The 25,205-nt window shown below is 41.6% G+C and overlaps 1 protein-coding gene across 2 annotated transcripts in view; it reads right to left on the reverse strand.

The window, feature by feature from the left end:
* Nucleotides 1–2,799: 2,799 nt before the first annotated feature.
* LOC121293100 (V-type proton ATPase 116 kDa subunit a-like) overlaps nt 2,800–25,205 on the reverse strand; it is a 107,499-nt gene continuing 85,093 nt past the window's right edge. For both annotated transcript variants that reach the window (XM_041215731.1, XM_041215730.1), the window contains 6 exons: nt 20,064–20,280; nt 19,065–19,175; nt 11,360–11,467; nt 8,200–8,317; nt 4,959–5,130; nt 2,800–3,832 (listed from right to left, as the gene is read on the reverse strand). In XM_041215731.1, coding sequence (XP_041071665.1) covers nt 3,739–3,832; nt 4,959–5,130; nt 8,200–8,317; nt 11,360–11,467; nt 19,065–19,175; nt 20,064–20,280 — 820 coding nt within the window. In that variant the 3' untranslated portion in view covers nt 2,800–3,738. The remainder of the gene's footprint in view (nt 3,833–4,958; nt 5,131–8,199; nt 8,318–11,359; nt 11,468–19,064; nt 19,176–20,063; nt 20,281–25,205) is intronic.

The raw sequence follows: 25,205 nt of genomic DNA on the forward strand, positions 1-25,205 counted from the left end.
CGTACTCAAAAAAATACTTAGGTATGCATTTGAAGTGCTGTAACCCACAGGGCTCTGGACCACCAACTGGAAAGTGGGATTAGGCTGGATAGTTCTTTTTTGGCTGGCACAGACATGATGCACCAAATGGCCTCCTTCTGTGCCATAAACTTCCTATGAATACAGATGAGGGAGTACATTTTAAATCATCTAATCACAAAAAAACTAACAATTCCTCATCATGTGACCGGATCTTAAAATTTGGGTTTTATAAATTGGAGTACTGAGTACAGGGACAAGGCAGTTAAGATACACCTCTGCAAGACAACGATTAAGCATTGCATGCAATTTTATATGATAATTATCATACACTTTTGAAAGTCCATATGTCTAAGTACCACACAATAGGCTTTTTAGCAAAATTAAAGCCCATGGGATTAAAGAGAAAGTGGCAGAATGGATACAAAATTTTCTAAGGAACAGAAAGCAGTGTGTAGTGGTGAATGGCTGTTTCTCTGAAGAGTGTGGCATAGTGTTCTCCAGGAGTCAATAGCCACTACTGTTCGGTATAAATTAATGACCTGGACTTAGGTGTGCAGGAAATGATTTCAAAATTTACAGATAACACAAAACTGGAAAATGTAGTAGACAATGAGGAGGTTAATGACAGACTTCAGGATAACATAGACTAGTTAAACGGGCGTAGGTATAACAGGTGACATACAACAGAAGTATGAAGTGGTATATTTTAGTGGGAAGAATGAGGAAAAGTAATATGAGCTAAATTATATGGTTTTAACGTGGGTGCAAGAACAGAGACACCTGGGGGTGTATGTGTACAAGTCTTTTAAAGATAAAAGCAAAATACTGCTGATGCTGGAAATCTGGAACAGAAACAAAAATAGCTGGAAAAACTCATCAGATCTGACAACATCTGCAGAGAGGAACACAGTTAACTTTTCGAGTCCGTATGATGTTCTGATGAGTCATATGGACTTGAAACGTTAACTGTATTCCTCTCCGCAGATGCTGTCAGACCTGATGAGTTTTTCCAGCTATTTTTCTTTTAAAGATCATTTGAGAATACTGTTAATAAAGCATATAGGGCATTTGACTTTATTGATAGAGGAATAGATTGCAAAAGCAAGAAAGTTATGCTAAATCTTTGTGAAACACTGGTTGGGATTCAGCTGGTTTACTTTGTTCAGTTCTATGTACCACACTTGAAGGAGGAAATCAAGGCCTTAGAGAAGGTGAAGAATCCATTTACTGGAATGGTGCCAGAGTTGAAGAGCTTCAGTTACACAGACACTGGAGGAGCTGGGGATTGTTCTCCTCAGAACAGAAAAGGACAGGAAAAGATCTAGTGGAAGTGTTTAAATTCATCAGCTTTGAGAGAGTAAATAAGGGGAAACTGTTGCCAGTGCAGGGGATTAGTAACCAGAGGACATAGATTTAAGGTGATTGGTAAAAGAACCAGAGGTGACATGGGTTTTTTTTTTTAAAATCACAGCCAGTTATATTGATTTTGAATGCATTGCCTGAAAGGGTGATAGAAGTAACCTCAAAATACCCCATTCAAAAGTGAATTGGATAAATATTTGAAGGGGAAAAGACATACAGGACAATGGGAAAGAGCAGGGGAAAGGTATTAATCTGAGAGCTTCAATGGGCCAGCATAGGTACAGTGGCCCAATTGACATCATTCTGTGCTGTTTCATTCTATGATTCAATGTTGAACATCCCTATTTAAGTATGTTATTAGTAAATATCGAGTGGTGCTCTGGATGTTCCCCAATAAATGCCATTGTGTAGGAAAGCAAGTATAACATGCTCAGTAAATTTGCATTATTTAATATTATGGAAGGGAACCTTATCGAGGTATCTAAGTTTGCAAACAGTCTGATTCAGCCTGAGACATCAGCTAAGAATGCAAATGGAATGGAGTTTGTGGCAAAGTCCAAAGCCAACATCTTCCATCTTTGAATGTTTAACTAAAGGAAACTAGAAGAATGTCAGACATGCAGACTGATGAGTGGAGTGGTCACAAGGTGCGAGTGAGGTAGGACTGGGCATCATTATTATCCATGTGGAAACCAACACTGTTTTCAGATGAAGAAACTGAATAGCAGAATATAGATGATGGAATAGAAAAGGACGGAAGTAAAGATCCTTGGAAGACTCCAGACGATGTGGGGACAGCAAAAAAGAGTATTGTTTGGGATTCTCTGGCTATGATTGATTAGTTAAAAGTGAAAATAAGCAAGGTTGGTCCCACCTGGCTGGACACTGGAGGACAAGTGCCAGAGAAGTATAATGGTCACAACCATCGAAAGGCTGCAGTTAGGTGAAGAAAGACGAGGAGGTGGAGTGCACTGAGGTAACAGTGACGGAGGAGGTCTTTCAGTTCCATTAGATTTATTCCAGTGCTGTAGCAGGATTGGAAATCTGATGGAAGAAGTTCAAGCACTGATTCTGGTCACTTGGTTTTGGCTTGCAGAGTTAAAATAATGCTGACAATGTTGGTTTAATAAAAGTTAGGCAAGCAGTGAGACAACATTACAAGTTTTGGGTTACACATCTCCTTTTGGTACCTGGGGATGAGGGGTGGGTATTGATGGTGCTGGTGGAGAGAAATATCTTCATAGTTTCATAACTGGGTTGACTGATAATTTCTTTTGACTACCCATTCGGTTATCTACAGAGAGCTTTCACCAGTGAATTTTTACCCTTCTCGTTCCAGTCTGGAGGATCATTCCAAACAAATATCAACATCACCACCCTCACCTTCTTTGGAAAGGTACGAGATCAGTCGGTATCTGTTGTATTTGAAATTTGTTTTAATCAGAGCTTTTGTTTCTGGTAACACTTGTTGATCTAAATATTGTTAGAGTGTATACCAACTCTATGACAGACATCTTTGTTACACACCTGTCTTCACTGCCCTATTTCCAGACAGTTGTTTTAAGGACATTTTTATTCACACGCTCCCAGGCAGTGATGGAAAACACTAAGCAGATGGTGATATTATAAAGTTTTCCATTCTTGGGGTATATTTTTCTTTTTTTCTGAAAAGAGACATCTTTACTGTGATCCCAAAATAGGTTTTTAACCAATTCATGCTCACCAAGACTCTTTGGCTAACACTGGACAAGAAAATTTCTTAGTATTGTATTTCTCAATGACGAAGCATGCTCAATTACAATGATGGATAAATAGTCCAGCATTTGATGCAATTTGGAAGGTTAATGGTGTGGCAATTCATCCATTGAATACAGAGGCTCTCACTTCTGTGTGTCCCTTATTTTGAGATGTCAGCAATACTAGAAACCCTCGGTGTTGTAACTCCAGTGATACCATTGCACATAATTCACCAAATTGAAATACCAATGTGAAGCAAATACAAAAATCATTTTAAATTAAATTTTCCCCCTGAAGAGCTTAAATCTTAAATTGCATGAATATTAATATAGAGATGCTGAACATGTTACAACATTCCTTTCTCTATTACAACAGTCATTTGTTCACTGATGTTAAACTTGCCAACAGCTCTGTTAGATAGCAAACAACAGGATTCCAGGTGAACATTGTACACTAAAACTTGCACAAGCTAAATTTCAAGACCTTAGTGTTATCTCTAATCAAGAATCTATTGCATCAATTTATCATCGAGATTCATGGTGATTATTTTCTAAAGGCACAATCTTTTAATCCATAATTGAAATGTTCATTGCACTCATATAATGTTGAAATGCCGCTCTATTCATCTGGATTTCCATCCAAAATGGATTTGAACGAGAAGGGGTTAAATTTGTAGCCAGCTCCACCATAGAATTTATTCTGGAACTCCACCCTAGACAGAAGAAAGTAAAACAAATGGATGCTGTATTAAATACTGTTTAAAGTGAGACATTTTGTCAGAATGAGGAGACACCAATATAAACTAAAGGATACAATTCTAAAGGTGGTGAAGAAAAGGAATACCTGGGGTTATATCTGCAGAAAACATATCATTGAAGGTGGCAAGGCAGATTGAGACAATGGTTTAAAAGACGTGCAGGACCCTGAGTTTATAAATAGGGGCACAGAATACAAGCAGCAAGGAAGTTATGATGAACCTTTATAAAACACTGGTTTGGCTTCAACTATTGTGTACTATTCTGGGCACAACACCTTTGGGAGGATATGAAGGCTTTAGAGAGAGTGCAGAAAAGCACAAGAATTGTTCCAGAATCTGGTGTTTATGTGGGTAGATTAGAAAAGCTGGGACTGTTCTTGGAGAAGAGCAGGTAGAGAGGAGATTTGATTTGAGGGGTCTGTACTGAGTAGAGAGAGAGACTGTTCCCTTTGGCGGAAAGGCAAGAACCATAGGACACCGATTTAAAGGTGAATAGTAAAAGAACCAATAGTGACAGGCAAAATATATTTTTATATACAGTGAATGGGTAGGATCTGGAATGCATTTCCTGAGTGTGTGGTGGTTACGCAGTGAATGGTTAGTGTAGTAATTATAGTTCTGATAAACGTACGACTGTAGTTTTAAGAATAAACCTGTGGTGTAAGATCACATGATCTGTGTAAACCAATGAGTTAGCAGCACAGGGAACCTCTAGTGGAGAGTTATTTAGTTATAGAGTTAGATGCACATATGTAGCTGCTGCTGTCTTGTAAATAAAGTTCAATGTTTCCACCAAGAAAAGTTGTCTGGAAAATCAACTCTACAACAGTTAGGATCTGGAATGCACTGCCTGAGAAGTGGGGTGGAGGCAGATTCAATCATGGCTTTCAAAGGAAATTTGGTAAGCACCAGAGAAAAATTTGGTGGGCTACAGTAAAGGGTGGGGGAAGTGGGATGGCTGAATTGCTCTTGCAGAGAGCAAGCACAGACATGATGAGCTGAATAGTTACAGCACAGAGGCTATTCTATGATTCCATGATTCAAAGCCTACACTGCAGCTGATATATGTTGAATTACTTACCAGTGAAGACGCAGAGCATGTAGGAAAGCAGATAATCCTTCCATTACCAAGAGAATGGCAACTGTTAAGACGGCAAAAATTGCAAATATGATGAAGACTCCAATGAGACCAGCCCACGAAGCACTACTCAAGCCAATGTGCAGTACCATGGTCCACAGGACTTCAGATAGTTCTACAGATAAATGAGACACATTATTGAAATGCAATGTAATCTCAATATAAGAGATTTGGGTATTTCAGAACAGGACTAAGATTCTGGGGATGAGGATTTTATTATTTTGGTTTAAAGCATCTCTGACTAGCAATTCTTATGTTGCTAAATACAGCTAGCTGCAGATACACAGTTCACCTTCAGTCACTGGCACCCCAGTGTTTTCTATTGCAGGTGATAGGAATCCACAGCATATTAAAATGTGAGCTCTGCCATTGGGTTAGGGATGCTGTCAAGTCAAGTAAAATATCAGGTTCAGCATGTTTGCTCGGAGAGTCTCCATATTATCGGATTGAGGGTAGGTAATCATTGGGAAGACTTGAAGCCATTCTCTACAGTCCCCAAAGCAAACGCTGTTTCCTATTGACAGACACCACCCCTCTCCCTGAGAACTGTCAGACACTGAATCAGACCATTAAATGACTTTCCAAATTCGCATCAACGCAATCACCATGACAGTCTATTTCTACCCTCATAACACTGCTCGATTGTGCCCCTGCTCATTTACGGCTGAAATCCTCATCTATGCCTTTTTTCACCTCAGTCTTGGGATGATAATAGACAAGTAATATTTGTGTAACACAAGTGCCAAACAATGGCCATCTCCAACAAGAGAGAATCTAACTATCACCCTTTGATGATCAACAGTATTACCATCGCTGAATCCCTAACCATCAACATCCTGGGGTCAACTCTGACTTGAAACTTAACTGGACCAGTCGTATAAATACTGTGGCCACAAAAAACAGGTCAGAGGCTGGGAATTCTGCAGCAAGTAACGCACCTCCTGACTCCCCAAAGCCTGTCTGCCATCTACATGGCACAAGCCAGGACTGTGATGGAATAGTCTCCACTTGCCTGGACGAGTGCAGCTCCTACAACATTTGAAAAGCTTGACACCATCCAGAATAAAGGAGCCCACTTGATTGGCACACCATCCACCATCTTAAACATTCACTCCTCCACCACAGGAACACATGGTAGCAGTGTGTATCATCTATGGGATGAGCTGTAGCAACTCATTCCTTCGACAGCACCTTCCAAACCCGTGACCTCTACCACCTAGAAGGACAAGGGCTGCAGATGTATGGGAACACCACCACCTGCAAATTCCCCTCCAAACTATCTGACTTGGAACTATATCGCCATTCCTTCACTGTCACTGTGTCAAAAACCTGGAACTCCCTTCCTTTCAGCACTGTGGGAGTACATACACATGGACTGCAATGATTCAAGGTGGCAGCTCACCACCACCTTAAGGGCAATTAGGAATTGGCTATAAATGTTTTCCTAGTGATTATTCCTACATGGGAAGTGAGAATCAAAGAAATAAATAGCTCTACTGCCTATATCCTAACGTGCTCCAAGTCCTGTTCATCCATTAGCCTCATGTTCACTAACTTACATCCTTATTCACTAATTCCTCCATGGTCTCACTCCTCCCCATCTCTAACTTTCTCCAGTTGTATGACCCTCTAAGATATGTGCACCTCTCCAATTCTGGCCTCATCCACATTCCTTATTTTAATCACTCCACCAACGGTGGCCATACTTTCAGCTGTCTAAGCCCTATGCTCTGGAATTCTCTTCCTAAACCCCTCTTCTCCTTGAAGAAAATGATATGATTGACAAGACATCTGGTCATCAGCCCTAATACCTCTGTATCTGGCACAATGTCAAATTTTGTTTAATAACATTCTTTGAAATACCTTGAGATGTTTTACTGTGTTAAAGGCACTATATAAATAAACTTGCTCTGACAATGCAAAAACAGGAAAGTGACACACAGAATCTACTGCTTCAGTGCAAAGTAAAAACACCAATCATTATTATTCATACATCTGTGGTAGTGAATATAGGAGTATTTTTTCAATACTGGAGACATTTTTGTGGTCAAATTTAAAATTGACCTGATATGAATGTCAGAGAAAAAGACTTTAGAATGGTTTTATAATTTGTTAGAATAAATATGATAGATATAGCTGAGGTAACATTGTGCATATTTTCTCTTGGTTATAGTTCAATTACACTTTAGTTTTCACCAAAGACAGACACCGATATGTGACATTTAAAAATGAAACCCAAAACAATTAAGATAATTCATTAGAAAGTAGTTAAATAGACAATTTAATAGGAAAATTATGTGATCAGAGTGTTGCCAATAACCCTGAAAAAAGATATGGGTCTGTCACAAAGCACAAGCAAGGTACAAAACTAACAAACCCATGTTTAATTTTGTCCCGGCTGGTGTCCTAAAGCCTAACAGCTGTTATCTGGATCAGCTAGAAGCGAAAGTGAATTTCTGACTGTTCCTGTTTATTTCCCTTTTGAAGTAGTGTGTCTGGTCATACTTTTAAAGCATTTCCATTCGGATGAGTACAATGGGATATGATTAAAGTGCATTTCACACTTTTGCACGATGTCCTGAACATCACAAATTGATTCTGTTGCATAAATCTAACATCTCATTGCAAATTGTAAGGTCAATTTATGTGAATTTGTTGCTAAAAATGGTACATCCACCACTGTATTCTTAGGCTCTTTTTCCCTATTTCCTATTGTTATTATGAGGCTGAAGAATTAAATAAAGCTCTTGGCCTTTGGTTTTAATGAAGATGATTTTAGATTTTCTTTATCATGTTATTGTATATCAGCATCGTGAAATACTTATATACTTTCATTAAACAGAAAATGAAGATCTGGCATGGTTAGTATAAAACATCTGCAAATCAAAATTAAAGTAAATTTCCCAATGCTTTATGATTTCTCTCCTTCCCTCTCTCTCACCTCAATGGGCAGTTGTTAAAGTGCATTCTGCTACAGGTAGATTTTCAATGCAATGTTTTTAAACAGCAGAGCAGATAATTCCTGGTTTTGCAGAATGCTTGGCTGACATCTGAAACAAAGTGAGCTTTGTATACAGGGAATGTGTCATTTGCATCAGGAGTTCAAGAACCCATTTACGTCACCCATAGCCTGTCGTGTCTCCACTCATATGTCACCTCAGCTAGAGCCTAACTGATTGCTTACCTGCATGAGCCAAGCTTAGAGCCCACAGTCGGAGATAGGATGCAGTGTTCGAGATGCAGCCAAGACAGTACTCAATTGTGTGGATCGCTTGGTGCACAAAGATATCACCAAAGTTGAACTGGAATAATACAGGAGAAAGAAATATTGATTGCAGCCATTGCAAAATCCTGTTTCAGTTTCACAAAGTATGTAACTCCAGGACCTTCCCTGGCCTCGGCACCATGCCTCACTACATCCCCCCAGGGCTCAGTTGGTAAAGACAGCAAGTAACTGAGTCACACATAGCAGGAGATCTTCAATTACTGGTCAACGCAGAGTGAGCTCATGTCAGATGGGAAAATATTTGGGAGGGAAGAAGTGAAAATGAAAATGTCCAATGAGAGAGTGATCATGAGGGGATCGTGGTGACTTTGAGAATTTGTTTCATTGCTGGAAATTCGATAGGTCTCCACAATGTCAGGCACAAAGTAATGACTAAATGCAGACTAGGTGACCACTTTGTGGAACACCTTCTCTCAGTCCGCAAGCATGACCCAGGCCTTGCTGTTGCTTGCTGTAGTAGTTATAGAGTAATAGTCATAGAGTCAGAGGTCTACAGCACAGAAAAAGGTTCTTCGGCCCATCGAGTCTGCGCCAGTCAAACAAGTGCCTAATTATTCAAATCCTATTTTCCAGCACTAGGCCCATAGCCTTGTATGCTGTGGCATCGCAAGTGCACATCCAAATGCTTCTTAAATATTGAGGGTTTCTGCCTCTACCACCCTCTGGGTGAAAAAATTCTTCCTCACATTCCCTCTAAGCCTCCTGCCCCTTATCTTAAATCTATGCCCCCTGGTTATTGATCCCTCCAGCAAGGGGAAAAGTTCCTTCCTGTCTCCCCTATCTTTGCCCCTCATAATTTTAGAAACCTCAACCATGTTTCCGCCCTCAATCTGCTCAAGAAAAAATAGCCTCAGTCTATCTAAATCTCTTCTCATAACTAAAACTCTCCAGCCCAGGCAACATCCTGGTAAATCTCCTCTGCACTCGCTCTAGTGCAATCACATCCTTCCTATAATGTGGATTCCGCAATACTCTAGCTAACAGTTTTGGGAAATGTAGGACTGTAGCTTTAAGAATAATCCTGTGTTAAATATCACATGATCTGTATAAAACAATGTGTTAGCAGCGTGGGGAGCCTCTGCAGAAGAGTTCTACTTTAGTTATGGAGTTTGATGCACATGTAGTTGCTGTTGCTGCCTTGTAAATAAAGTTAAATGTTTCCACTAAGAAAAGTTGTCTGAAGATCAACTCTAACACTTGCCATTTCAACTCACCATCCTGCTCTCACGCCAACATGTCCGACCTTGCCCTGATGCAATGTCTGAAGCCCAACGCAAACTGGAGGAACACCACCTCATCTTCCGATTAGGCATTTTACAGCCTTCCGGATGTAACATTGAGTTCAACAACTTCAGACCATGAACTCTCTCCCCTATTGTGACCCCTTTTTTAATCCAATATTTATTTATTTATTATTTTTGTTTGATTTATTCATTTTTAAAAATCCTTTTCCCCCCCGAAACCACCCTCCCACATACAGGGCCCTCCGTCACTTGTTTCCATTTTGTACTTTCACAGAGCCACTGATCTGTTCTGCTTTTAACACCCTCTGGTTTCCTGCATTTATGCCACTATCAGCGCCTTCTTACCTCTTTACCACTACCATTAACACTCCCTTTGTCTGGTGCCCATAACATCTTTGTCAATCTCTCCTTTGCTATTACCTATCCTTGACCTTCTATCTTGCTCCTCCCCCTCCTAAATAGTATAAAATCCATCACATCACATTTCTACTTCTCTTTAGCTCTGAAGAGTCATATGGATTCGAAACATTAACTCTGTTTTTCTCTCCACAGATGCTACCAGACCTGAGTTTTATCAGTATTTTCTGTTTTTACAACAGTACCACTATCTGTTATGCTGAGATCACTTTTAAACTATTTGATTTTGTTTTTGCTCTTAACACTATGCCAATTCACAAGTGCACAGACAGACTGCATGTGGTTTAAGAGGAACAAAGAAAATTTGATGGGAATGTAAGTAAAGAGGAGGACGTTAAGAGGCTTCAAGGCAACTTAGACAAGTTGAGTGAGTGGTCAAATACATGGCAGATGCAGTATAACGTGGATAAGTGTGAAATTATCCACTTTGGTAGGAAAAACAGAATGGCAGAGTAGTATTTAAATGGTGATAGATTGGGAAATGTTGATGTACAAAGGGATTTGTGTGTCCTTGTACACCAATTGCTGAAAGCAAGCATGCAGGTGTAGCAAGCAGTTAAGGTGGCAAGTGGTATATGTTGGCCTTCATTGCAAGGGGACTTGAGTACAGGAGCAAGGATGTCTTACTTCAGCTTTACAGGGCCTTGGTGAGACCACACCTGGGGTAATGTGTGCAGTTTGGTCTCCTTAACCTGGAAAGGATATACTTGCCATAGAGAGAGTGCAGCAAAGGGTCACCACACTGATTCCTGGAATGGCAGGATTGTCGTATGAGGAGAGATCGGGCCGACTAGGACTGTATTCACTGGAGTTTAGAAGAATGAGGGGGGGATCTCAATGAAATGTATAAACTTTTGTCAGGGCTGGACAGACTGGATGCAGGGATGATGTTTCCTCTGGCTGGGTGTCTAGAACAAGGGATCACAGTCTTAGGATATGGGGTTGGCCATTTAGGACTGAGATGAGAAACTTCTTCATTCAGAGGGTGGTGAACCTGTGGAATTCTCTACCACAGAAGACTGTGGGGTCCAAGTCACTGAATATATTTAAGAAGGAAACAGATGGATTTCTAGACCCAAAAGGCATCAAAGGGTATTGGGAGAGAACAGGAGTTTGGCATAGAGAAAAAGGATCAGCCATGATCATATTGAGCCTGCTCCACCATTCAAAGGGCCAAATGACCAACTCCTGCTCTTATTTTCTATGTTTCTGGGAGTGCTCTGTACATGGGCCATGTAATGTTTCGGATCACAAACTCACTCTTCTGTATCGACATTCCTTCATTGCATATATTTAAAAGTAAAACAGTGCTCCTGACAGTGCCTGTCTTAGAGCAGTGATTTGGTTAACATAACAAAGCTGGTCTTTAATCCCCGAACTAAATAAACTGGACTTGCTTCTTCACTATGGTCATCACCATGGTCATCGGTGCTCCTTTGCTGGGGTTGCAGGATATCAGCCTCAATGTCAGAAGAAGTATAGATATTCTCTGGTGCCGACTCCAACTAAGAGGAAAGAAAAGAGGAGCTTAAATTAAAGTCACCAAGATTTCATCTTTCAGTGTTGACACTATATTTTGTATAATATATGGCAGGCACAGGTCTGTCACTGTATAACACTGGGGTACAGTACAGGCGGGGACAGGTCTGTCGCTGTATAACACTGGGGTACAGTACAGGCGGGGACAGGTCTGTCGCTGTATAACACTGGGGTACAGTACAGGCGGGGACAGGTCTGTCGCTGTATAACACTGGGGTACAGTACAGGCGGGGACAGGTCTGTCACTGTATAACACTGGGGTACTGTACAGGCGGGGACAGGTCTGTCACTGTGTAACACTGGGGCGCAGTATTGGCGGGGACAGGTCTGTCACTGTATAACACTGGGGTACAGTACTGGTGGGGACAGGTCTGTCACTGTATAACACTGGGGTACAGTACAGGCGGGGACAGGTCTGTCACTGTGTAACACTGGGGCGCAGTATTGGCGGGGACATGTCTGTCACTGTATAACACTGGGGTACAGTACTGGTGGGGACAGGTCTGTCACTGTATAACACTGGGGTACAGTACTGGTGGGGACAGGTCTGTACTATATAACACTGGGGCATAGTTTTTAAAAATTCGTTCATGGCATCTGGGCTTTGCTGGCAAGGCCAGCACTTGTTGCCAAGGCCAGCACTTGTTGCCCATCCCTAATTGCCCTTGAAATTTGATAAACTAATGGTCACTCCTGGGGGTAACAGTAAAAACTTTTCCCCATTGTGTAAATTTACCAAAGTGCCCTGCACGCAGGTATTGTGACATCCTCCTCCACATGATCAAATCACATGAACCATTTTGGCAGCCGTCAAACCCAGGGGGTTACATTTAGTTTTGGAGGAACACGTAAGAATATGCTCTCCAATTCTGAAGTCAGCTTGTGAGAAGTTCACTTTCAGTTTACTTCTTACCGTGTGAGAGATCATCACATAGTCATTAAATACAATTTTCCCCAGTTTCGGTGCTAAGATGACTAGCAACACATTGGTGATCTGAAATATCTTGACACTGCAGTGTTCGTGAGGCATTTATTTTACCCAGTTCAAACAAACCACTACCTTTTACAAAATAATATTGTCTCTGAAATAACGTCACCCCCAACCTCAGGTCCAACATTCACCCTCAGTCTGACTATATAACCCTAATGCTATTCTAACATTCACCCTCCATCTAACTGTAACTCTAACCCCAGGCCCAACCCTATCCAGCTTTCACTGTCAATTTAACTGGAGGATAAATAGGGTTTAGCCTATTTTGGGAAGATTTTGTACTAGGAGAGATCTATTTAATTATGCCAGTCACAGTATCTTTACAGTGCAGGAGGCCATTCGGCCTCCAGTCTGCACTGGCTCTCTGAAAGAGCATTCCACCTCGTCCCATTCCCTGCCTTATTCTCATAACCTTGCACATTCTTTACAGCTAGAAATCCAATTCCCTTTGAATACTTTGATCGAACCTGCCTCCACCACCCTCTCAGGAAGTTTGTCCCAGATTCCAGCCACCCTCTGGATGAAAAAAAATTTTCCTCACATCACATTTACTCTTTTTGCCAATTATTTTGAATCTGTGCCCTCTAGTTCTTAACGTTCTCTAGAGTGGGAACAGTATCTCGCTATTTACCCTGTCCATACAAGATTGAGAACAAGATTGGGGGAGATAGCAGGCAACAAGGAGAATGGTTAAAAAGCCAACAAGACTGGGAAGGATTTGGTCACCAATCTTTTAAGAACAACTAAACAGCTGACGATAGGAGCTGTGATTTCTCATCATTGAAGCACATAGGCCAGGATTTTTAGGATGGCAGGGTTTCCCTTCCCACCATCCGAAAAGTAGGTGGAGAACACATCCCCATGCTGTTATTGCCTGCCCCGCAGCGATTCCACACTCCAACAACGGATAACTGGAGACGGGACTTCCGCCCCTCAGTCAGGAGGAAACCCCACCTCTGAGACCTGCCGGCCAATCCGATTAGCCGGCAGTTGTGTAGACTCTGCAGCACCAGAACGTGTAGTGGACAGGACTGCGACTGCATGCAATCCCCCAGCAGGGCCCAAGTCCTGAGGTTCCAGGACCAGTTAAGTGTGGGGAGGTGAGGCCCAGGGGAGCAGGCAGAGAAGGGTGTGGGTTTTGGTCGATAGGCTGGGGGCGTGGGAGGGCGAGGCAGGGGATAGGAGCCCCTGCAAGAGTCAGACCTTTTGAGCGGGTGCCCGATGTTATAAAGTGGCTACTGATGGAGGTGCCTCCGCCTCCCCACTTCATTTCCGGGCTTCCCCCCCCCCGCCACTGCTGCTGAACTCCTCCTGCCAGCCTGAAAATTGAGGTTGGGCAGAAATGGCTCTTAAGGAGCCAATAATTGGCCACTTAAGGGCCTCAACTGACCCAAGGGCAAGCAGGCAGGTCTTGCCCATCCAAGCATAAAATCGTGGAGAGATCAGGTAGGCGGGAGCCCAATAGGAGTGCTGACCAAGAAATTTTACAGTCATTCACCGCCTAAAAACCCACCAGCTGGGGGGTGGGGTGGAGGGGGGTGGGATCGGGACGACATAAAATTCTGCCCATAGATTCCAGGTTGATAAAGCAAGATTTATTTTTTTTTTATTCATTCATGGGATGTGGACATCGCTGGCTATGCCAGCATTTATCTCCCATCCCTTGGGCATTTTGAGAGTCAACCACATTGCTCTGGGTCTGGAGTCACATATAGGCCAGACCAAGTAAGGATGGCAGATTTTCTTCCCTAAAGGACATTAGTGAACCAGATGGGTTTTTACAACAATCGACAACAGTTTCATGGTCATCATCAGATTCCAGATTGTTACTGAATTCAAGTTCACCATCTGCTATGGTGGGATTTGAACCCAGGTCCCTGGAATACCAGTGACATTACCACTATGCCACCTGTGGCCAATAATCCACAGTTATAATGGGCGGGGGGGGGAAGAGGACTGAATAATAAATTGTGCAGGAATGGTTAATAATCCTTAACTAATATTATTGCAAATCTAAAAATTTACATGCTGGGAACATGTGAAATTACAAACGTCAGCACATTGCTCCAGAAACTACATACAAATCTCTGTACTGACAAAGTATTCACATTGTGCCTTATCTTTACCACGCAGTAACAAGGGGCAGAATTTCCTGCCTGTCATACGGGCAGACCTGACCCAATCTCCAGTGGGCGGGGAGCCGATCACCGCCGGAGAAGCGGGCTGCACCGTCATTTTATGCCCTGTGGGGGCGGGGGAGGGGATTCCCCAAAAGCGAGTGCACGTTCTTTCATGCATGTGCATGACAGAGCACACATCTCTCTGAGGCCAGGTGCTGCATCAGGGAGATCGCTGACACTTCTAAAAATGTTAAAAATAGAAAAAGAAACTCCCTAACAAGTCCCCCTCATGTGACAATGCCATATGAGATGGGACATGTTCATAATTGATATATTAACTTTATTAAAATGTTTAAGATCCTGCATGAAGCCTCATCCCGCTGCTGGATGAGGTTTCATGTTTTCTCTATTGCCCACCGGGGCTCCTGGCCTGTCCGACAACCTTAAGGTTGGACGGGCAGGTCCTTTAAGTGTTTAAAAGATCCTGTCAATGGCCTCAATTGGCCATTGACAGGTCGGTGGGCCCACAGCTGATTTTGCTGCGCCCCCGCCTTCCTGAAAATTTAAATGAGGCGGGATGACGTTGGGGGTTCCGCCTGACATCATCCCGCGTCATTGTGTGTGTTGGCGAGCGGGCCCCCACCCCCTGCTCGCTGACAGCAATATTTTTCCCAAGGTAGCTGCAGTATGGTTAAACACAGTCACAAAGTGGAAGGGGCTATGTATCAAACGGTATAAATACAATTTCTTATCCATTGAAAAGAAACAGAACAGATGGTCACTTACATTGCAGTTCATCATCTGATGAAACCCTTGTCCAGACTTGACTATTCAAATGCACCGCTGGCTGCCTGCTTGCCCATCCTTCAGCCTTTGAAAATTTGAGCTCATTCAAAACTCTGTGCCATCCCTACCTTAATTCACATGAAGTTTCATTCACTCGTTATCCCTGTGCTCATTGGCTTACATTAGCTGCTGGTCCACTGATGCCTCGACATTAAAATTCTCAATCTTGTTTTCAACTCCCTCCATGACCTCGCTAGCTCTGTAACCTCCTCCAGCCCTACAACTGTCAAGAGCACCACACTCCTTTAATTCTGGTTTCTTGTGCGGGTCTTGATGAACAGTACTGAAAAGTGTTAAAAGCTAAAACCTTCATGGCTACTGTTTTTGCATCTCACTGTTAATGCTGGATTATAAACGTAAGTGAGTCATTTCTAATGACTGCTTGTACATTACATTAAATTAGTTCTGTAAATAATTCTAGTAATAGATAACACTGGTGATGGAACCACCAAAAGGGAAAAATCTATTTACTCATGACAGTCTTCAAAAGAATATAAGGAATAGGAGGAGTAGGCCATTCAGCCCCTCGAGCCTGCTCCACAATTCAATAAGATCATGTTTGATCTAATTGTGGCCTTAACTCTACTTTCCTGCCTTTCCCTGAAAACCTACAACACCCTTGGAGATCAAAAATCTTTCCAAATCAGCGTTGAATACAGTTAATGATCCACTGATCTCTGGGAATCAGAGTTCCAAAGAATAATGACCCTCAAGAGAAAAAAACCCTCCTTATCTCCATCTTAAATGCAAGACTCCTTATTCTGCAACTGTGCCTCCTAGATCTAGATTTCCCATGAGGGGAAACATTTCCTCAGCATTTACCCTGTCAAGCCCCCTGAGAATCTCAAATGTTTCCAATAAGATCACCTCTCATTCTTCTAAACTGCAATGAGTATAGGCCCACCCTGCTCAATAAGACAACCACTTCATCCCAGAAATCAGCCAAGTGAACTTCCTCTGAACTGCTTCCAATGCTGACTGAGGATACTGTCCATCACGTTGTGTGACACTACCACTAAGCGTAGATAGATTTCAAACGGATCTAGCAGCTCAAAACTGGATATCAATGAGTCGCTGTGGGACATCAGCAACAGCAGAATTATATTCAACCACAATTGGTAATATGGTCTGGTATATCCTTCACTCCACCATAACCATCAAGCCAGAGGATCAACCCTGGTTCAATGAGGAGCGCAGGAGATCATGCCAGGAGCAGCATCAGAAGATATCAACCTGGCCAAACCATATGCATGTTAAACAGTGACAGAAGTCAACATGTGATAGATGAAGCAAAGCAATGGATCAGATCAAAGCTCTGCAGTCCTACCACACCCAATAGTGAATGGAGGTAGATAATTAAACAACTAACCAGAGGGGGACGAGGGCCCACAAACATCCCCAGCTTCATTAATGGGGAAGCCCAGTACATCAATGTGAAAGACAAGGCTGAAGTATTTGCAACCACCTTCAGCCAGAAGTGGTGAGTGGATGATCCATCTCAGTCTCCTCCTGAAGCCCCCAGCATCAAATTTGCCAGTCTTCGGCCAATTTAATTCATGCCAGGTGAAAGCAAGAAACAGCTGAGAGCACTGGATACCACAAGGGCTATGAACCCTGACAAAATCCCAGCTGTAGTCCTGAAGACTTGTGCTCCAGAACTTGCTGAGCCGCTAGACAAGCTGCTCCAGTACAGGTACAACACTGAAGTCTACCTGAAAAATTGCCCAGATATGTGCTATCCACAAAAAGCAGTACAAATCTAACCCAGCTAATTACTGTACCATCAGACTATTCTCAAGCAACAGGAAAGTGATAGAAGGTGTCATCGACAGTGCTTTAATGAGCAGCCTTTACTCACAAAGGAAGATGGTTGTGGTTGTTGGAGGCCAATCATCTCAGCCCCAGGACATCACTGCAAGAGATCCTCAGTGTAGTGTCATAGGCTCAATCATCTTCAACTGCTTCATCAATAACCTTCCCTCCATCATAAGGTAAGAAGTGCGAATGTTCACTTATAATGCAATGTTCAGCTCCATTTGCAACTCACCAGATACTGAAACAGTCAGTGTCCACATGCATCAAGACCTGGTCAATATTCAGGCTTGGACTGATGTGTGGCACAATGTCATTTGCCATTTAAGTGCCAGGCAATGACCATCTCCAACAAGAGAGAACCTATCCATCTCCTCTTGACATTCAACAGCATTATCATCGCTGAAACCCCAACATCTTAGTGGCCACCATTGACCAGAAACTTAACTGGACCAGACAAATAAATACTGTGGCTGCAAATTCAGGCCTGAGGCTGGGTAATTCATCATCTGACTCCCCAAATCTTGCCCACTATCTACAAGGCTCAAGTCAGGAGTGTGATAGAATGCAGTCCACTATAATGGATGTGCACAACTCCACCAACATTCAAGATACTTGATGTCATCCAAGACAAGGCAACCTGTTTGATTCACATCCATCCACTTCTTCCACTACAGGTGCACAGTGGTAGCAGTGTGCACCACATACACCATGTACTGCATCACTCAGCAAGCCTCCTTCAACACCTTCCAAACCTGCAACCTTTACTACCTTGGTCAAGGGTAGCAGGTGCATGGTAAACACCACCACTGCAAGTTCCCCTCAAAGCCATACATCATCTTGACTTGAAATTATATCGTGGTTCCTTCACTGTCACTCCGTCAAAATCCTGGAATACCAGTCCTAACAGCACTGGGGCTGTACCTATGGACTACAGCAGTTCAAGAAGGTGGTTCACCTTCTCAAGGCTAGGTAGAGATGAACAATAATGTAACGTTGGCCTTGCCAACAGCACTCACATCCCATGAAAAAATCTTTGAAAAAAACTACTATCCTAGGCTGGACAGAAAAAAAAGTTGATCAGGGGCTTAAAGGGTTAAATTATAAGGATAGTTTGTCTAAACTTGGCTTGTATTCCCTTGAGTATAGTAGACGTTTAATATGTTAACCGGATTCAACAGCTATAATGAAAGAGGAGGTAGTTAAGATACTGGGTGAGCTAAAAATTGATGAAGAGGAGGTTTTAGAAAGGTTAGCTGTACTTAGAGTCGATAATCTACCAGGACCAGAGGGGATGCATCTGAGGTTACAGAAAGAAGGGTGGAAACTGTAGAGACGTTGGCCATAAATCTTTCAATTTATATAAAATAAAAGGCATATTTCTAAAGGGGGAGAAGGGATAGGAAGTCCTGGAGGTGGTGGGGGGGCGTGGGGTGGGCGCATTGGTGCACACAAATTGCTGAAGAGGGGCAGGGCAGGTTGACAAAGTGGTTAACCAGGCTCCTCAGCTTTTTGGATAAGGATATAGAGTACAAGAGCAAGGGATCCATGATGAACCTTGATAGAACATTACAACTGTAGCTTTCAAAAGGGAATTCGATAAGCATCTGTAGAGAAACAAATTGAAAGGCTATGGGAAAAGGGCATGAGAAAGGGGCAAGATGAGTTGGACAAGTTGTGAAAAGATCAAGTGAGCCAAGATCCAGAATGTTATCCAGGGTCATCAATCCCAGTCTAATTTCTGACACACAATTCACTACGTTCAAACATTAGCATAGACCATCTTTATCTTACCATTGCACGTTGAGCTTTCCTGTGATTTGATCGCAAAACGAAAGGCTTGAAAAAAAGCATCCAGGGGACAGCAATGATTGCAATAATCACCAGAAAACTCTGAATCTCTTGCTGTAAAAAAGCAAAGTTAATTTAGCAAGATATACTGAATCTCCATTCACTATCCATTGGGCTCTCTTGGACCGACAATTGTTAATGCTGAACAATAGTATTTGCATCTCTTGTCAAATTCTTGTCAAAGGAACAGGTTAACAACCCGTTTCTCTGCTGATCTCCTCTCCTTGACACCTCAGTAGGCTTCAGTCCCCATGACAACTGTGACCCTTGAGTATCTAACAGAATCATCCATTTTTCATCATGTGAGCCAAGTCGAGTGTTCTCATGCTATTTTAGCATGGGAAACACCAACAACTGAACCCAATCCTCACCCAAAACTTGCTGCAACGGTCACTACATTGTGATCAGAAATTCTGGCAGATTTTTTTCATCCCTTTTTCATAGCCCAGGTGGATTGTGGCTCCCAAGCTGCTAATGATTCACAGGCCTGAAAGCAAACCTGAAAATGTCAGGTTGTTGGCCTATTTTGAAATAGAGCAATGGCTTTCTAAATGTAGCCATTGGCATCACAGTGATTCAAGTTCACAAAACAATCATAGAATCATAGAGGTCTGCAGCACAGAAGGAGACCATTTGGCCCTTCATACCTGCACCAGCTGACAAGTAGCTATCTACCCAGTTCCATTTTCCAGGCTGCAAGTTCTAGATCTTCACCACCCTCTGGGTGAAAAAGTTTCTCCTAGAATTCCCTCGCAATCTTCTACCTTGCCATCGGGAATGGCCCCCTCAACCAAAGGAGATAGGACCAATGCAATAGCTTGATAAATCCATCCAGAACATTTGTAGACTTTTGCAGCACATTCTGGGTGGGTATGAGTAGTAGTTGCTGACCAGTAATTAAACTTTAGTCAAGGCATCGCAGGTAAAACAAGAGACACTTGCCTGATAATTGTACAAGGGCACATTGGAAGGATCGTTGTAAGTAAATAGAAACATGTTGATGAAATGGATTAGAATACTGGGAGCAATCTGAGAAATTGTAACATGGTAAAAACACCACTTAAAAATAACCATGAAGACCAGGTAGCCGAATAAACTCAGAATGAAGATCATCTCAGGTATGAATTGAAGGATGATGTTGACATTGTTCTTAAAATATCTGTAAAACAGAAAAATGTAGGGAATGAATTATGGACAGATCAAGCTCTAGAAAGAATTAAGTTTTTTCCTCATTAATAATTGATACGTGAAGAAAGACTTATACAGCGTCTTACCTGACCTCAGGACATACAGTGCATTTTACAGCCAATGAGGTACTTTCAAAAATATTAACTGTTGTAATATAGGAAAAGTGGCAGTTAATTTGCGTATAGCAAGAACTCACAAACAACAATGTAATAATGCCCAGATAATCCGCTTTAGTGTTACTGGTTTTGGGATAAATATTGGTCAGTAACTAGGAAGAACTCCCCTGTTCGTCCTCAAAATATTGCCATGAGATCTTTTACATCCACTTGAGATGGCTGATGGGGCACTGAGGAAGTGTTGGACTGTCAAGAGGCATTCAGATGGAATTTTAAATGGAGACTCCGTCTGCCCTCTCAGATACTACTCAAACAGCAACTAAAGTCCTGCCTACTGTCCTGGCCAATATTTACATTCTTTCCGTACAGATATTGAATCGGCTCCTCCTTAAGGGTCAGTTAACACCAAACCAATCACCTTTGCTGAGAAGGTGTTCATGTTTGCCATCCTTCAGTGAAAGAGATTGTCTCACTTTTAACCTTGCTCAAGCCTGATTAATTTTGGAGCCTTTCCTACACTCAGAGCCCCAATTAAATCTTTTGCTTACCTCAATCTGGGACTATTTTGTCGGAACAGAGGGGATTCCAGGGTGATTAGATGGAAGCATTTTAAATTATAAAGGTATGAGACTGACCATTTCCGGTGGTTGGGCAGGCTCTAGATTGGGGTGATCAGATGCAACAGAATTATGACAGAGAGCAAGATAAACTTTTTTTGACACTGAGGATTGTGCATGAATCCTCTGAACTGAAAGGCTCAGCTCATCCGCTGCTGAAGCCCTCATCCAGGCATTTGGTACCTCAATGATTTCAACCATTCCAATGTTCTCCTGGTCTCCTGCTGCTGACGTCCTAACTTGCACTTAGTCCCATACACCCGTCACCACTGTGCCCATTAACTTACATTGGTTCCCAGTTCATCAACACCTCAAACTTAAAATTCTGATGCTTGTTTTCAAATCCCTACATTTTCACCCATCTCCATCTCTCCAATCTCCTGCAGCTCTACAATCCTCATATCTGTGCTCCTCCAATTCTGATGACCTGTGTAACCCTGATTTTCATTGCTCCACCACTTCATCTGCCTAGGCCATAAATTCTGGAATTCTTTCTACCCCTCTCTTCTCTTTAACGATACTCTTTAAAGCCTACCTCTTTGACCAAGCTTTTGGTTACCTGTCCTAAAATCTCATTATGTGACTTGGTGGCAAATTCTGTTTGGTAATGCTCCTGTTCAACATCTTAGGACATTTTACTTCATTAAAGGCTTTATGTAAATGCAAATTGTTATGGCAAGGCTGTGGAATGCATCTTCAGAGTTAGTGAGTTAAAAGAAAGTGGAAGAAAGGGATATGGAAACAGAACAGACAGATAGAATTAGGTCTACTGCACATGTGGAGGATAAAGCTCAGCATGGATTGGTTGGGCTGAATGGCCTTTTTCCATGTCACAATTATATTTAATGTTTACCTATACATATATTATTCTAATAAGTGGGACCATTGGAAAGGCAATAAATAAAATGGAAGACTATTTAAAACATAAGGAGAAAAATGGCTGAATTAATTTTTTGCAAGAGGCAAGTGCCGGTTTCCAATAAATTAGTGACAAGATGACGAAATTACAGTTAAGTGCAAGAGTTATAGAGTAATGGTAATGGGGGGCATCAGTTATCCTAATATAGACTTGGATAGTAGTATTATAAAAGGAAATGAGGGAGAACAATTTCTGAACTGCCTTCAGGAGAACTTTCTTAATCATTATGTTTCTAGCCCAAGGAGGCATCTAGTTCTGGAGAATGAGGTGAGCCCAGTGGATTACGTGTCAGTAGGGGAACATTTAAACAACAGTGATCATATTATCATAAGGTTTAGATAAACTATGGAAAGGAGAAGCATTCTAGAGCAAGAATATTTAATTGGAGGAAGACCAATTCTTATGGATTGGGAATGGCACTGTCCTGGGAAAATGGGAATCAGATTGGCAGGCAAAACTGTAATCAAACAATTGACTGCTTTTAAAGAGGAGATGGTTCAGGTACATATCCATAAGGGGGAAGATAGGACAACCAATGCCAGAGCTCCCTGGATAATGAGAGAAGATAGTAAAATGAAGCAGAAAATGGGATATATGACAGCTATCAGGTTAACAATGCAGGTGAGAACATGACTGACTATAGAAAGATCAGAAAAAAGTGAAGAAAATAAGGGCAAAGAGAGAATACGAAAAGAGACTGGCAGCTAACATAAAAAGAGGATCCAAAAATCTTCTATAGGCATATAAATAGTAAATGGGTTGCAAAAGGAGGAGTGAGGCCTTTTAGGGACTAAAAAGGAGATTTACACATGGAGGCAGGGGGCATAACAGATACTAAATGAATACTTTGCACTACTTGTCATGGTGAAAGAGGAGGTAATCCAGACACTTGAAGGGTTTATAATTGATCATGAGGAGGTATTAAATAGGTTGTCTACAGGGGAGTGAGTGGAAATTGAAGTGGCACAGGCCATAATTTTTCAGTCTTCCTTAGAAGTGCCAGAGGACTGGAGAATTGTATATATTACACTCTTGTTCAAAAAAAGTGTAAAGGTAAGCCCAGTAACTATAGGCCAGTCAGTTTAAATTCAATGATGTGGAAACTTCTAATAACAATAATTTGGGTCAAAATTTATAGTCACTTGGGCAAATGCAGGTTAATTAAGGAAAGCCAGTACAGATTTGTTAAAACCGAATCACGTTTAACTAATTTGGAGTTTCTTGATGACGTAGAGAGGATTGATGAAGATACATGATATTTCAGAAGGTCAGGAAATGAGGAAAAGGTGGTGGGGTAGCTCGCTTAATTAAGGATGACATTAGTACAATAGTGAATGACAACCTTAGTTCTAAAGATCAAGATGTAGAATCAGTTTTGTTGGAGATAAGAAGTAGCAAAAGTAAGAAGTCCCTTGTGGGAATGGTTTATAGGTCCCCTAATAGTAACTACACTGTAGGAAGAAATCATGGGGACTTGTGAGAAAGGTACTGCAATAATCATGGGTGATTTTAATCTACATATAGATTGAGTGAACCAGACTGGCAAGGGTAGCCTGAAAGATGAGCTCAAAGAGGTTTTTCAGGACAGTTTCTTAATGCAGCAAGTTATAAAGCCAACCAGAGAGCAGGTTATACCAGGCCTGGTAATGTGCAATGAGACAGGGTTAATTAATGACCTTATGGTAAAGGCACCCCTAGATAGCAGTGATAAGAATGTGGTTCAATTTCACATTCAGTTTGAGGAAGAGTGGGTCTAACACTAGTATTAAACTTAAATAAAGGCAGTTATAAGGGTATGAAGACAGCTGGCTAAAGTGAACTGGGAAATTAGGTTAAGGGATAGGTCAGTAGAGATGCAGTGGCAAACATTTAAGGAGAGATTTCAGAATACTCAGAAAAGATACATTCCAGTGAGAAAGAAAGATTCTAAGGGAAGGATCTGTGGCTAATGAAGTTAAAGCTAGTATCAAATTGAAAGAAACACTGCACAATTTTGTGACGATTGGTGGCAGCTCAGTCAACTGAACAAAATATAAAAAACAGGAAAGAATGACTAAAAAAAAGTGAGAAATTAGAGTACGAGAGAAAACGAGCTAGAAATATAAAAACAGACAGCAAGAGTATTTTTTTTAAGAAGAGTAACTAAAGTGAGCATTGGTCCTCTCGTGAGAGTGTCTGGCGAGTTAAGTTAATAATGAAAAATAAGGAAATGGCAGATACATTGAACAGATATTTTGTAACTGACTTCACGGTAGAAGACATAAATAACATTCCAGAAATAGTTGTAAATCAAGAGACGAAAGGGAGGGATGAACTTAAAGCAATTACAATCACCAGGGAAAGGGTACTGAGAAAACTATTAGAACTACAGGCTGACAAGTCCCCGGGGCCTGATGGACTTCATCCTAGGGTCTTAAAAGAATAGCTGCTAAGACAGTAGTTTTAATTTTCCAAAATTCTCTAGGTTCTGGAAAGATCCCATCAGATTGAAAAATAGCAAATATAACTTCTCTATTCAAGGAGGGGGACAGAAAGCAAGAAACTGCTGGACAGTTAGCCTAGTATCTGTCATAGGGAAAATGCATTATTGAGGTTATAGGGGAGCACATAAAAATCTCAATGCAGTCAAGCAGAGTCAACGTGATTTTGAAAAAGGGGACTAGTGTTTGACTAAAGTACTTTGAGGAATTAAAAAGCTATGTAAAAAGGAGAACCTGTATATGTGGTGCACTTGGATTTCCAGAAGGCATTTGACAAGTGCCTCATCAAAGGTTACTACACAGAACAAGAGCTCATGGTGTAGGGGGTAACATATTAGCATGGATAGAGAATTGGTTATTTTCATGTCAACAAGCTGTAACTAGTGGAGTGCCACAGGGAACAGTGCTAGGGACTCAACTATTTACAATCTATACCAATTATTTGGATGAAGGGACCAAATGTATGATTGCTAAATTTGCTGATGACGCAAAGATATGTAGGAAAGTCCTCTTGCGAAGAGGACATAAGGAGCCTGCAAAGATATAGATAGTTTAACTAAGTGGGCAAAAATTTTACAGATGGAGGGAAATGTGAACTTGACCACATTGGTAGGAAGAATAGAAAAGCAGCGTATTTAAATGGAGAGAGATTGCAGAACACTGCAGTACAGAGGGATCTGGGTTTCCTGGTACATGAATCACAAAAAGTTAGTTAGTATGCAAGGAAAGCAAGTGATTAAGAAGAAAAATTGAATGTTTTCGTT

The sequence above is a fragment of the Carcharodon carcharias genome, chromosome 21 (genome assembly GCF_017639515.1).
Source record: "Carcharodon carcharias isolate sCarCar2 chromosome 21, sCarCar2.pri, whole genome shotgun sequence".
Lineage (NCBI taxonomy): Eukaryota > Metazoa > Chordata > Chondrichthyes > Lamniformes > Lamnidae > Carcharodon > Carcharodon carcharias.